Source organism: Microtus oregoni, unplaced genomic scaffold (assembly GCF_018167655.1).
Source record: "Microtus oregoni isolate MIOR12 unplaced genomic scaffold, Mior012 000013F_ref0000133, whole genome shotgun sequence".
Lineage (NCBI taxonomy): Eukaryota > Metazoa > Chordata > Mammalia > Rodentia > Cricetidae > Microtus > Microtus oregoni.
The window spans coordinates 7,420,650-7,430,763 of NW_024543072.1; the positions used below are offsets into that span (position 1 = coordinate 7,420,650).

Genomic DNA, 10,114 nt, shown 5'->3' on the forward strand with positions numbered 1-10,114 from the left:
AAGCATAGGACCAGTGTGTGAGCCCCGTTAGCGTTCACCTTGGCTGAAGCCTAGACACCAGCTTAGTTTTTATGTGTGCACCCCCCCCCCCCCCAGTTTCTCTGTAGCTTTGGAGCCTGTCTTGGAACTAGCTCTTGTAGACCAGGCTGGCCTCAACTCAAATTTGCCTGCACCACCACCATCCGGTGATGGCTTCCCTTGCCTTCCTTCCTGCTTGCCTCTGCTTTCCTGCAGGCTTGGGTTAAAGGTCTGCGCCCCCACTCTCATGTCTCACCCCTGGCCTTACAGCTTAATCTGGTATGGCTCATTCCTGTGATTCATTGAATCTTACCATATGGAAGTCCGTAAAACAAGCTTAGATCTTTCTATCTGGCCCCAGTGGAAATCGAGTTTAATTATTTTCCTGGCTAGTGGCATTGAACCCAGCGAGTGTTGTGGCTTTAGCCTGTGGCTAGTCAAGCAGCAGACAACACTTTTCTTTGCCTGAAACTATGAGGGTTCAAACTCAAGGGCCCAAACTGGGTTGATCAGGTGTTTGGGCAGTTTTGGTTGAAGTCTGCCTAAAAGGCATTACAGCTTACGGGTGGAATATTCTACTTTCAGGTGTGTGTGGTGGAACCCATGATTTCACATATAGACTAGAGCTGGCTGAGTGCTTTTCTGGGAAAGCCCAGCATGGTTTTTCCCCCTGAAAGTTAAATCAGTTGGTATGGGACCATGCGAGATTTAGACTTGTGAGTGCAATGAACACTGGACACATAACTGGAGACCTCATGTCTGTAGAGGTGGTTTGCTCTTGAAGAGGGCTTTGTTCCGAATTTTCAGTACCTCGTGGCTTACAATTGTAACTGGTTCAAGGGGTCTGATACTCTCTTCTGGCCTCCAGGTATATACAATGCAGGGAAAATACGAGACACCTTAAAATGATGGCTACTGAAGGACCTGCTAAGCTGGACAGGAGAAATGGGGTCAGCGTCCCAGAACATGAAGAAGCCTTCAATTTGGGGAGCAAATATGCGACACTAAATTTTTCCCCTGCTGGGCTCAAATGGCCGGTAGAATATAGACTGGACTGAACTGGTTATCGAAGTGGTTACAGGGTTGAGTAAAGTAGGGTGAGGTATAAGCTAAAGCTGGAATGGGAGGTTGGTGGGCGAGAGTGGAAGCAGAGGTAACCCTGGGATACCGGATGGGTTGCTGTTGAGCAGGTTGGTCCAGGCCTAGAGGGGAACTTGACGGTAGGGGTGTGAAACAGCTGAAGCCTGTGTTGCCAATCTTAGTGACTGCTGAAGGCTGCTGACCTTGCAAACAGCCTGTGCCCACTAGCTTTGGGTCAATGTCAAACTGAGGCCGTTGAAGAGTACCTGTTCTGCCCCTCTGAATCACAAGCTATTTTGAGACTCCAGAATAACAGGAGACTGAAGGATTGAGCAGCTGTCAGGAAGTGAGGATTTGGGAAAACTAGGTTTTGTGCTATTGAACTTGGGAATGTTGGAGGCTGTGGCACAGCCCTCACAATAACTAGACAGACACTGCTTTCTGCAGGTTTGGGGCAAGCCTTTATAAGGATGTAAAATTGATCTTATGAGGAAATCAACAGTACAGCCCCTCCAGCTTGGCACTGAGAACTAATGAGCAGGATTCCAACTCTAGACCTTGTGCCTACTTGACAGGTGGTATTCTGAGCTTGCCTCCACCTAGAAACCCCTGAGGGTGGTTCTGCAAGTGCAGTGTTTGCATTGTGTTGAGCTTTGTGTGATGCCTTTAGTTTGCCCCCGTACGCTTGTGTTGTAGCCTAAGCAATCAGGCAGCTTTTTGTTGTCCTTTACAGCTTCCTTTCTTTGGCAAGTCTTGTTTTTTTCCCAAGACAGGGTTTCTCTGTATCTCTGGCCGTCCTGGAACTTACTCTGGAAGACCAGGCTGGCCTCAAACAGAGAGAGGTTTGTCTGCTTCTGCCTCTGCCTCCTAAGTGCTAGGTTTAAAGATGTGTGCCACCGCTGCCCAGCTAGTGAATTTATTTTGATTTGCCCTAAAGAGAGCATCTTCTATCATACTCTCATGGAGCTGAGGCAGGCAGGATTGTAAACTGTACGTTATGTGGACAGTGGTGTGCAATTAATCTCAAGAGGAAGGTTAGAGAGGGTGTGGAAAATCTTTGCTACCAAGTGGTGGTGAGGGTGGGGTTAGCATGCAGTTGTGTGACCCCAAAACATCACCGTATGCAGTCATAAAGCTGCTTTCTTTTGGGCATGCTGTTGCTCAGTGAGGTGCCATTTGCCACAGGGATGCTGAACATAGGTAGCTAACCCCGCTCCCCATTTAACAAGTTACTATGTGCACCAATGGTCCCTGATCTGGCACCTGCGGAGGAAAGATAAGCCAATAGGAGAGTAAACTTAGAATCTTGTGGTCTGGCTCCTGGAGTGGCTAGCAGTGCTTGGTTGGGACATGATGGCAGTTCCCAGCCGAAATTGGTGTATGAGGCTGGATCCCGGGGGAGGTAACATCTGGAAAAGTGACATGATCTAATGCAAATGCAGAAAGACAGTCTCATTTGAGGCCATGAAAGAGGAAATTGAGGTGCACCAGGGAGTGGCCATTCTGCAGTGGGGCAGGAGATAGAAGGATGGGATGGACATCCTCCTGAATTGAGATGGAATGCCGCTGTGACTGGTGGCTTCAGATAGAGTTGCTCTTTACCCCCCCCCTCCCCCCCAGAGCTCAGGTTTGCTAAACAGACGCCATGACTGGGTTATCAGTGATACCAGAGCAAGTTTAGCAAGTTTTCCTGAGTCCCAGAGTCCCACACTGCCTTTTGGACTCACCCCCTACCCAGGCGGTGGTGGCACACACCTTTAATCGGAGCCCTTGGGAGGCAGAGGCAGGCGGATCTTACTCCTATGTCTTCCAGTCTTCAGGCTGGGAGTGAGTTAGGTTACAAGACTTGCTCTAGTGGAAGGGACTTGCCGAGGTCAGAAGGGAACAGTCCAAGAAGACCTCGTGTGCCAGGCTAAAGACTTCTCATCCAATATTCTGGTTGAGTAAAAGACAATGTGGAGAATTAGAGTTGAACAGTAGGTCAAGTGTCCTTGTCACATGCTGAGTTCTTCCACACAAAATACTTGAACCGTTTGACTGCTCATCAGGCAGGCATGATGGAAAGATTTGTACAGCAGGATAGGGACAGTGAACTGGCAGCTGAGCACTGTACTGGCGAAGGAAGCCAGGTTAGGAACCGGACCCGTTCTTGCTCCTCAGCCTCCACTCATCAAGTGCCGTGAGGGAACAGAGGGCTTACGGCTCGGCCTTCCATGCCCCTCCCTCTGCATCAGGTCTAGATTTAGTAAGAGACCCTGTCTCAAAAAGTAAGGGGGAGATTAAGAGAGGGTCTGAGGTGGAGGTGCACAGATAAGCACGTGGGTGCCCACACACGTGAATATGCACGTGATACACACACAAACACGTTTATTGGGAGTATACTGGGGACTAAGTCCAGGAGGGAGGCACTCTTCTCTCTGATGAAGAGCTGAGCTTCTCAGGCTCAGGTTGCAATCTAATGAGCCTGGGGACCAGCTGAGGCGGGTCTTCCTTGTCCTCACAGCAGCATGAACACCACCTGGGAGCTTGTTACAGTGGCAAATTTCAGGGCCCCACCCAGCCAAAGAAAGTCAGAGTAGGGCCAGCAACTTGGGTTTTAACTTGCAAGTGAGTCTGGTGCGGACTGAGGTTGAGGGCATTGGGGAAATAGACGCTGTAGAGGGGACAGCGGTAGGGACCAGCAAAGAACCTTCCTAGATGGGATAAAGGTGGTCCTCAGGCCGTCTTCCACGAGGGGGCACTGTGGGCACAGGTTTGGAATCGCCCGCTTTGTTGTTAAGGCCGCTGCTCTCTGGGAAGCCTGCTGCTAGATTAACAGAGGGGTCAGGCTTGCTTCTTCCGGGAAGGTCTGGCGGGCTGGTAATCTTGTTTACAGGATTCGGCCCTTGTAGGGAAGCTGAACCTGGAGGGCTTGCTGAGGGCTTGCTGCTGCTCACGTGTACACGGCGATGTCTACCCATCCGTGGGGCAAGGTCTCTGCCGATCCACTGCAAACAGCATAACCCCTTTGTAGCTGCGCAGTCAGGCAGCTTAGTTTCTTTAGAGAGCAGAGAGCTAGAACCCCCAGCAGCCGATTAAGGCTCAGCAGTCAGCGTGCTGCAGTGTCTGGTTGAATATGGCCAGAAGCTATTTTCAAGTCTTTGTGATCAGGGGCAATTTTCCTTTGCCTCTGGGCCTCAGTTTCCCTGTTAGGTTGAGGAAGTGACTTTGATTGGTGGCTATCAGCAGCTCTTTCTGGGTCTAAAATCCTACTGAAGGGAAGGAAGGAAGAAGCCAGCACTGTTTTTCTCTGTCTCCTAGTGAAGCATCCTTAAAACCGCGCCCCCCCCCCCCCCCAGTAGAAACTCTGGGGATGTAAATTCTCTTCTCTCAAAAATAAGGGTAAATGCACACATGTAAAGATATATACAAGTCCTGCCCCGGGGAGCTGAGGAAGAGCCAACTTGTCCTTTGAAAGACACGGGCTGCAGGGGGCTGCCGGAGCTATGACATGACATCTATCTCCGGTGTCCATTTAAGTAGGCCTTTCCAGGGACTCGCGAGGCAGTAAGGTGGAACCAACCAAATTAGATTTTTCCCCCCATGTCCTTAGACACCCAGGATCTGCCTCTATATGGATTTCTATTCTGAGTTGTTTGGAAGGAGGAAAGATTTACATCATGGTCTCTCAGCTGCTCTGTGTATTTCTTCAGAAAATTCATTGCCTCAGAGTGACTTCAGCGTTTCCCTCCCGAATGCAGCGCTTGGTGTCTTACATTTACACTGGCTGGCCCCTCACCTTTTTGAGTGCAGAGCTGCATAGTGAAAGACCCTACAGGCCCCCTCCTCAAAACCCGCAGCTAGCATGCTCCCGGGGGAACGTCCTGTTTGCTTTTAGAAAAATTCTCCGGATCAGCAGCCAGCCTGCTCTCGTAAGAATATCCCATGTGCTTGAGAGAGCAGGATATCTATGAGATAGAGATAGGAAGACTGCAAGGCAAGATGTCAATAAGATAGGACATCAACAAAGCAGGTTAGCTATAAGATAGGAACAGGATGACTGTTGCCAGGCATCCATGCTGAGAGAGGAAACCATTCATGCCCCCGCCTCATTCCGATAACCACGCTTTTGCTTCTGTAAACTTGCTTTTGCTCTCCCCTATAAGAAGCCCGCCCTCCAGTTGGCAGGTGTGCAAGTCTTCCGAGAGATCTTGCTGCCCGCAGGTACCTGTGTCTATTCAATAAACCTCTTGCGATTTGCATCCGTACGGTCTCGGCCTGTTCCTTGGCGTTGGGGAGGTCTCCTCCCGAAAAAAGGTCCTCGTCGAGGGTCTTTCACATAGTAGGCCTCTGGCATTGCCAGTTCTGGGTCTTTTTAGACTGTATTTGAGGATCGCAGCCCTCTGCTGTTCCCACCATGTCTGGTGCTACACAGAGAGTTTGGTTAGAAATTGCCCATCCCACCTCCAAGACCATTGAGGCCCAAGCCTTCACCATACATGGTACATGTTAAGCAAGATGACTCTTCCTGTTTCCCCAGAGAAGCAAAGGGAAGCTTTGGGTCCATTCAGCACCTCCATGTATTGCAGAGTCAGCGGCTTGTAAGGTCTCTGAATTTGTTAATAGGAAGAGGGGCCTGGGCTTCGGACTGCTTCACTTAAAGTTCATGCCCCTGAAATGGTCATTTGAAGAAGCTCAGGTGTATTACACACACATAAACATCTACTGCTCCCCCCCCACTTACACCCCAACACACATGCGCCTGTAGAGCTGGGGATGGAACAACCTAAGGTCTTGGACACTCAGGGAGGGAGAATGCTTTACCTGAGCTGCATCCCAGCCTCGTCCTGACATCTTTGAGTTAAGAAGCTCTGTGGTACCCACGCTGTCTAGCTAATTGTTTTTGTGTCATCCTGCACAGTCTGCTACTAGAACATCAGCGACCCCTGGAGGCTGAGGCTTGACATGGCAACCCCAGTGCTTCCCTATGTCATCAATCCAGTGCACTGGGAGGAGGCCTTGGCTGCAGGTAACTTTGAACCAGCAATCAGTATAAAGAACCTTGAGCAGACAGAACACGGTGCTCCTGGGCAAAGGCCTCTAGGACTGGCGAGTGCAGCTGTTTCCTAGTATTAACACTGACTCAGACAGTTTCTCAGCTTTCCTAATTCATGCGGGTGTTTGTTCTGTGGGATGTGCCAGTCGCAGGTGGGCTAAGGGTAAGGCAAGGAAGTACTCAGCTTCTGGCTGATTCCGTGGAAGCTCACTCCCCCTCAAGCCCCACCAAGTCTGAAAGGGGCCACGCCGTCTCCACATAGGCCATTTCTAGACTAGGCCATCAGTAGAAAATGGATTGGGGACCACTACCAGTCTCTACTGTGACAGGAGGGAGACAGTGGAGGTTTTGTGGGGTCCCTTTGACCGGAGGCCTCTGGAGCATGAGGATGTTTATTAGAAAACTGGCAGGTATTTAGCAGAACCAAAACAAACAACCAAACAAACAAACAAAAAAGGCAGTGGTGGCACACGCCTTTAATCCCAGCACTTGGGAGGCAGAGGCGGGCAGATCTCTGTGAGTTCGAGACCAGCCTGGTCTACAAGAGCTAGTTCGAAGACAGGCTCCAAAGCTACAGAGAAACCCTGTCTTGAAAAACAAAACAAACAACAACATCAACAAAAAAGGCAGTGCTGGAGGTACCTCTGGGTGGGATTGGTTCAAGAAAATAATTCCAGAACATGAGCAAGCTCTATGCTCCAATTTCTCTATATCTTCTCTAACACTTGTTAGTATCTATAGTGTTGATTTAGCTCACCCCAGCAGTGAAGGGGTAAGCTAATTTTCATTTTGTTTTTGAGATGGAATCTCTTTTTTTTAAGATTTATTTATTTATTATATATACAACATTCTGCCTCCATGTATGCCCACATGCCAGAGGAGGGTGCCAGATCTCAGTACAGATGGTTGTGAGCCACCATGTGGTTGCCGGGAATTGAACTCAGGACCTCTGGAAGAGCAGCCAGTGCTCTTAACCGCTGCGCCATCTCTCCAGCCCCCTTTGAGATGGAATCTTATGATGTTGCCCAGGCTGGCTTCCACCTGGATGTGTAGCTGAAGGTAACCTTGAACTTCACACCTCCCTACCTTTACTTCCCAGGCTCTGAGATCACTACTACTATGCTTGGTTTTAGCTGGTGCTGGAGAGCAAACCCTGGGCTTTGTGCATCCTAGCAAGCACGCTACTAAGTGAGCTACATCTCGAGCCCTGGGTTTTTGTTTTTTGAAATAGGTCTTGTTGGGCCAAAATTATCTCAGGGTCTGCCTCGAGGCCTGTAGGACAGAGAAAAGCCTGGCTCGAGTTTGAGTGAGGATGAGACAGCAAAAGCTAGGTAGATACCCCTCCAGCCAGAGGGAGGGCTTTGCTGTCTCTCATTGGCTTATATAGGTTAAGTGACATCCTGTGATGTGAGGATACCTCACATCACAGGATGTCACTTAACCTATATAAGCTGATGCTCATAGTAATAAACTGAGTTCCTTCTTTGACTTGACTCCCTATTGCATCTGATTGTCCTGTGTGTGGGGCTGCAGAATGGGAGGATAGTGTACTCACCTTTCCCTGGGGAATAAGGAGGCTCAGGAAACCTAGCAAGGTCTATGATTCACATTGGTCTTGAACTCACTGTGTAGCTTTCTTAGTTATTTATTTATTTTTGTTTTTCGAGACAGGGTTTCTCTGTGGCTTTGGAGCCTGTCCTGAAACTAGCTCTGTAGACCAGGCTGGTCTCGAACTCACAGAGATCCGCCTGCCTCTGCCTCCCGAGTGCTGGGATTAAAGGCGTGCGCCGCCACCGCCCGGCAGCTTTCTTAGTTATTGTTGTGTTGCTGTGAAGAGACACCATGACCAAGATCACTCTTATAAAAGAAAGCATTTAATTGGAATTCCCTTACAGGTTTAGAGGTTTAGTCCATGTCCGCCATGGTAAGAAACAGACAGGCATAGCGCTGGAGCAGTAGCTGAGAATTTTAGATCCTTGTTCACAGGTAGTATAGGCAGAGAGAAAGAGACAACGGGCCTAGTGTGGGCTTTTGAAAGAAACCTCAAAGCTGACTCCCACCAGGCCACACCTCCTGATCCTTCCCAAACAGTTCCACTAACTGGGACCAAACCTCCAACGTTATGAGCTAATGGGGCCATTCTCATTCAAATCACTACAGTAACCCAAACTGGGATTGGTCTTGAGCTCTTTCTGGCTCAACCTTTCTAGGGCTGGAATTATAGGTGTCTGCCACCACACTTGATTTATGAATGCCTTTTTCTTTGTGTGTGTATGTTTGTGTGTATGTGTTTTCTGAAGATTAAACCTAGAGTCTTGTATAAATTAGGCAAATGTTTTATCATTGAACTAAACCTCCAGCCTTCATGTAGCTTTCATTTATATTTCATAATAATATTTTTTTGCAGGTCATGGTAGCACACACCTTTTTTTTTATGGTGAAAAAGTGTATATTTAGAATTAGCTGGCTGGGCTCAGTTTAGATGATTCCAATCTTGTTGGCAACATCCAGAGCATCATAATCAGGAGCCAACCGAACATACGCCTTCTTCTCTCCATCGGGCCTTATGAGGGTGTTGACTTTGGCCACATCGATGTCATAGAGTTTCTTCACAGCCTGTTTGATCTGGTGCTTGTTGGCCTTGACGTCCACAATGAACACAAGTGTGTTGTTGTCTTCTATCTTCTTCATGGCTGACTCGGTGGTCAGGGGGAATTTGATGATGGCATAGTGGTCAAGCTTGTTCCTCCTGGGCGCGCTCTTCCGGGGGTATTTAGGCTGCCTTCGTAGCCGCAGGGTCTTGGGACGCCGAAAGGTGGGCGATGTGCGGATCTTCTTCTTTTTGTGGCTGTGGATGCCTTTCAGCACTGCCTTCTTGGCTTTCAAGGCCTTCGCATTAGCTTCGGCTTTGGGAGGGGCAGGAGCTTCCTTCTTCGCTTTCGGCGCCATCTTGACGAAAAGGAGCACACACCTTTAATTCCAGCACATAGACAAATATGTATCTGTGAGTTTGAAGCCAGCCTGCTCTACATAGCAAGTTCCAGGACAGTCAGAACTAAATAGAGAGATGCTGTCTTAAAAAACCAAAACAGGCAAATAACCCAACTAATGGTTTTGACCATCTTTCCATGTGTTTATTTATTTATTTATTTTTAAAGATTTATTTATTTATTATGTGTACAGTATTTTCAGTATTCTGTCTGCATGTATGCCTGCAGGCCAGAAGAGGGCACCAGATATTACAAATGGCTGTGAGCCACCACGTGGTTGCTGGGAATAAAACTCAGGACCTTTGGAAGAGCAGGCAGTGCTCTTAACCACTGAGCCATCTCTCCAGCCCCCCATGTGTTTATTTATGTATATATATTCTATCATCATGTCTATTACCATGAAGAAATACCCTGAGACAAACATCACTAGAGGAGAAAGGATTTATTTCAGTTCATCATTTTAGGTTCCTGTCTATTACTGTGGAGAAGTCAGAGCAGCAGGAGCTGGAGACAGCCTGTTACACCACATCCACCACCAAGAGCAGAGAGAAAGTGAATACAGACATGCTCAGTTACTGGCTTGCTCTTACTGAACTGTCTCCTCTCATGTTGTTCAGGATCTCCTGTCTAGGGAATGGTGCTGCCTACAACAGGCAGGTCTTCCTATATCAATCAACAATCAAGATAATCCCCACAGAGAAGTCCACAGGTCAATCTGATCCATATAATTCCCCATTAAGACTCTATTTCTGGATGATTCTCGGTTGTCACATTGACAGTTAAAACTAACTAGCACACAAATCTTTAGAAAAATATCTTTTTGTGTGTGTGTGTGTGTGTGTGTGTGTGTGTGTGTGTGTTGTGGTGGGCATTGTAAGTAGGTAAACATGAGCATGGAAGTCAGAAGACAACCTTGTAGCTGAGGTGTCAATCCTCAGTCATAGTCCAACGGGGTTTTTGAGACAGGGTTTTATTGACTTGGACCTTGACA

At 48.3% G+C, this 10,114-nt stretch overlaps 1 protein-coding gene across 1 annotated transcript; it reads right to left on the reverse strand.

Moving 5' to 3' along the window:
• Nucleotides 1–8,558: 8,558 nt before the first annotated feature.
• LOC121455255 (60S ribosomal protein L23a-like) lies at nucleotides 8,559–9,082 on the reverse strand. The gene has a single exon (XM_041662891.1). It carries the CDS (start codon nucleotides 9,080–9,082, stop codon nucleotides 8,612–8,614), a length of 471 nt encoding a protein of 156 aa, XP_041518825.1. The 3' UTR covers nucleotides 8,559–8,611.
• Nucleotides 9,083–10,114: the final 1,032 nt, after the last annotated feature.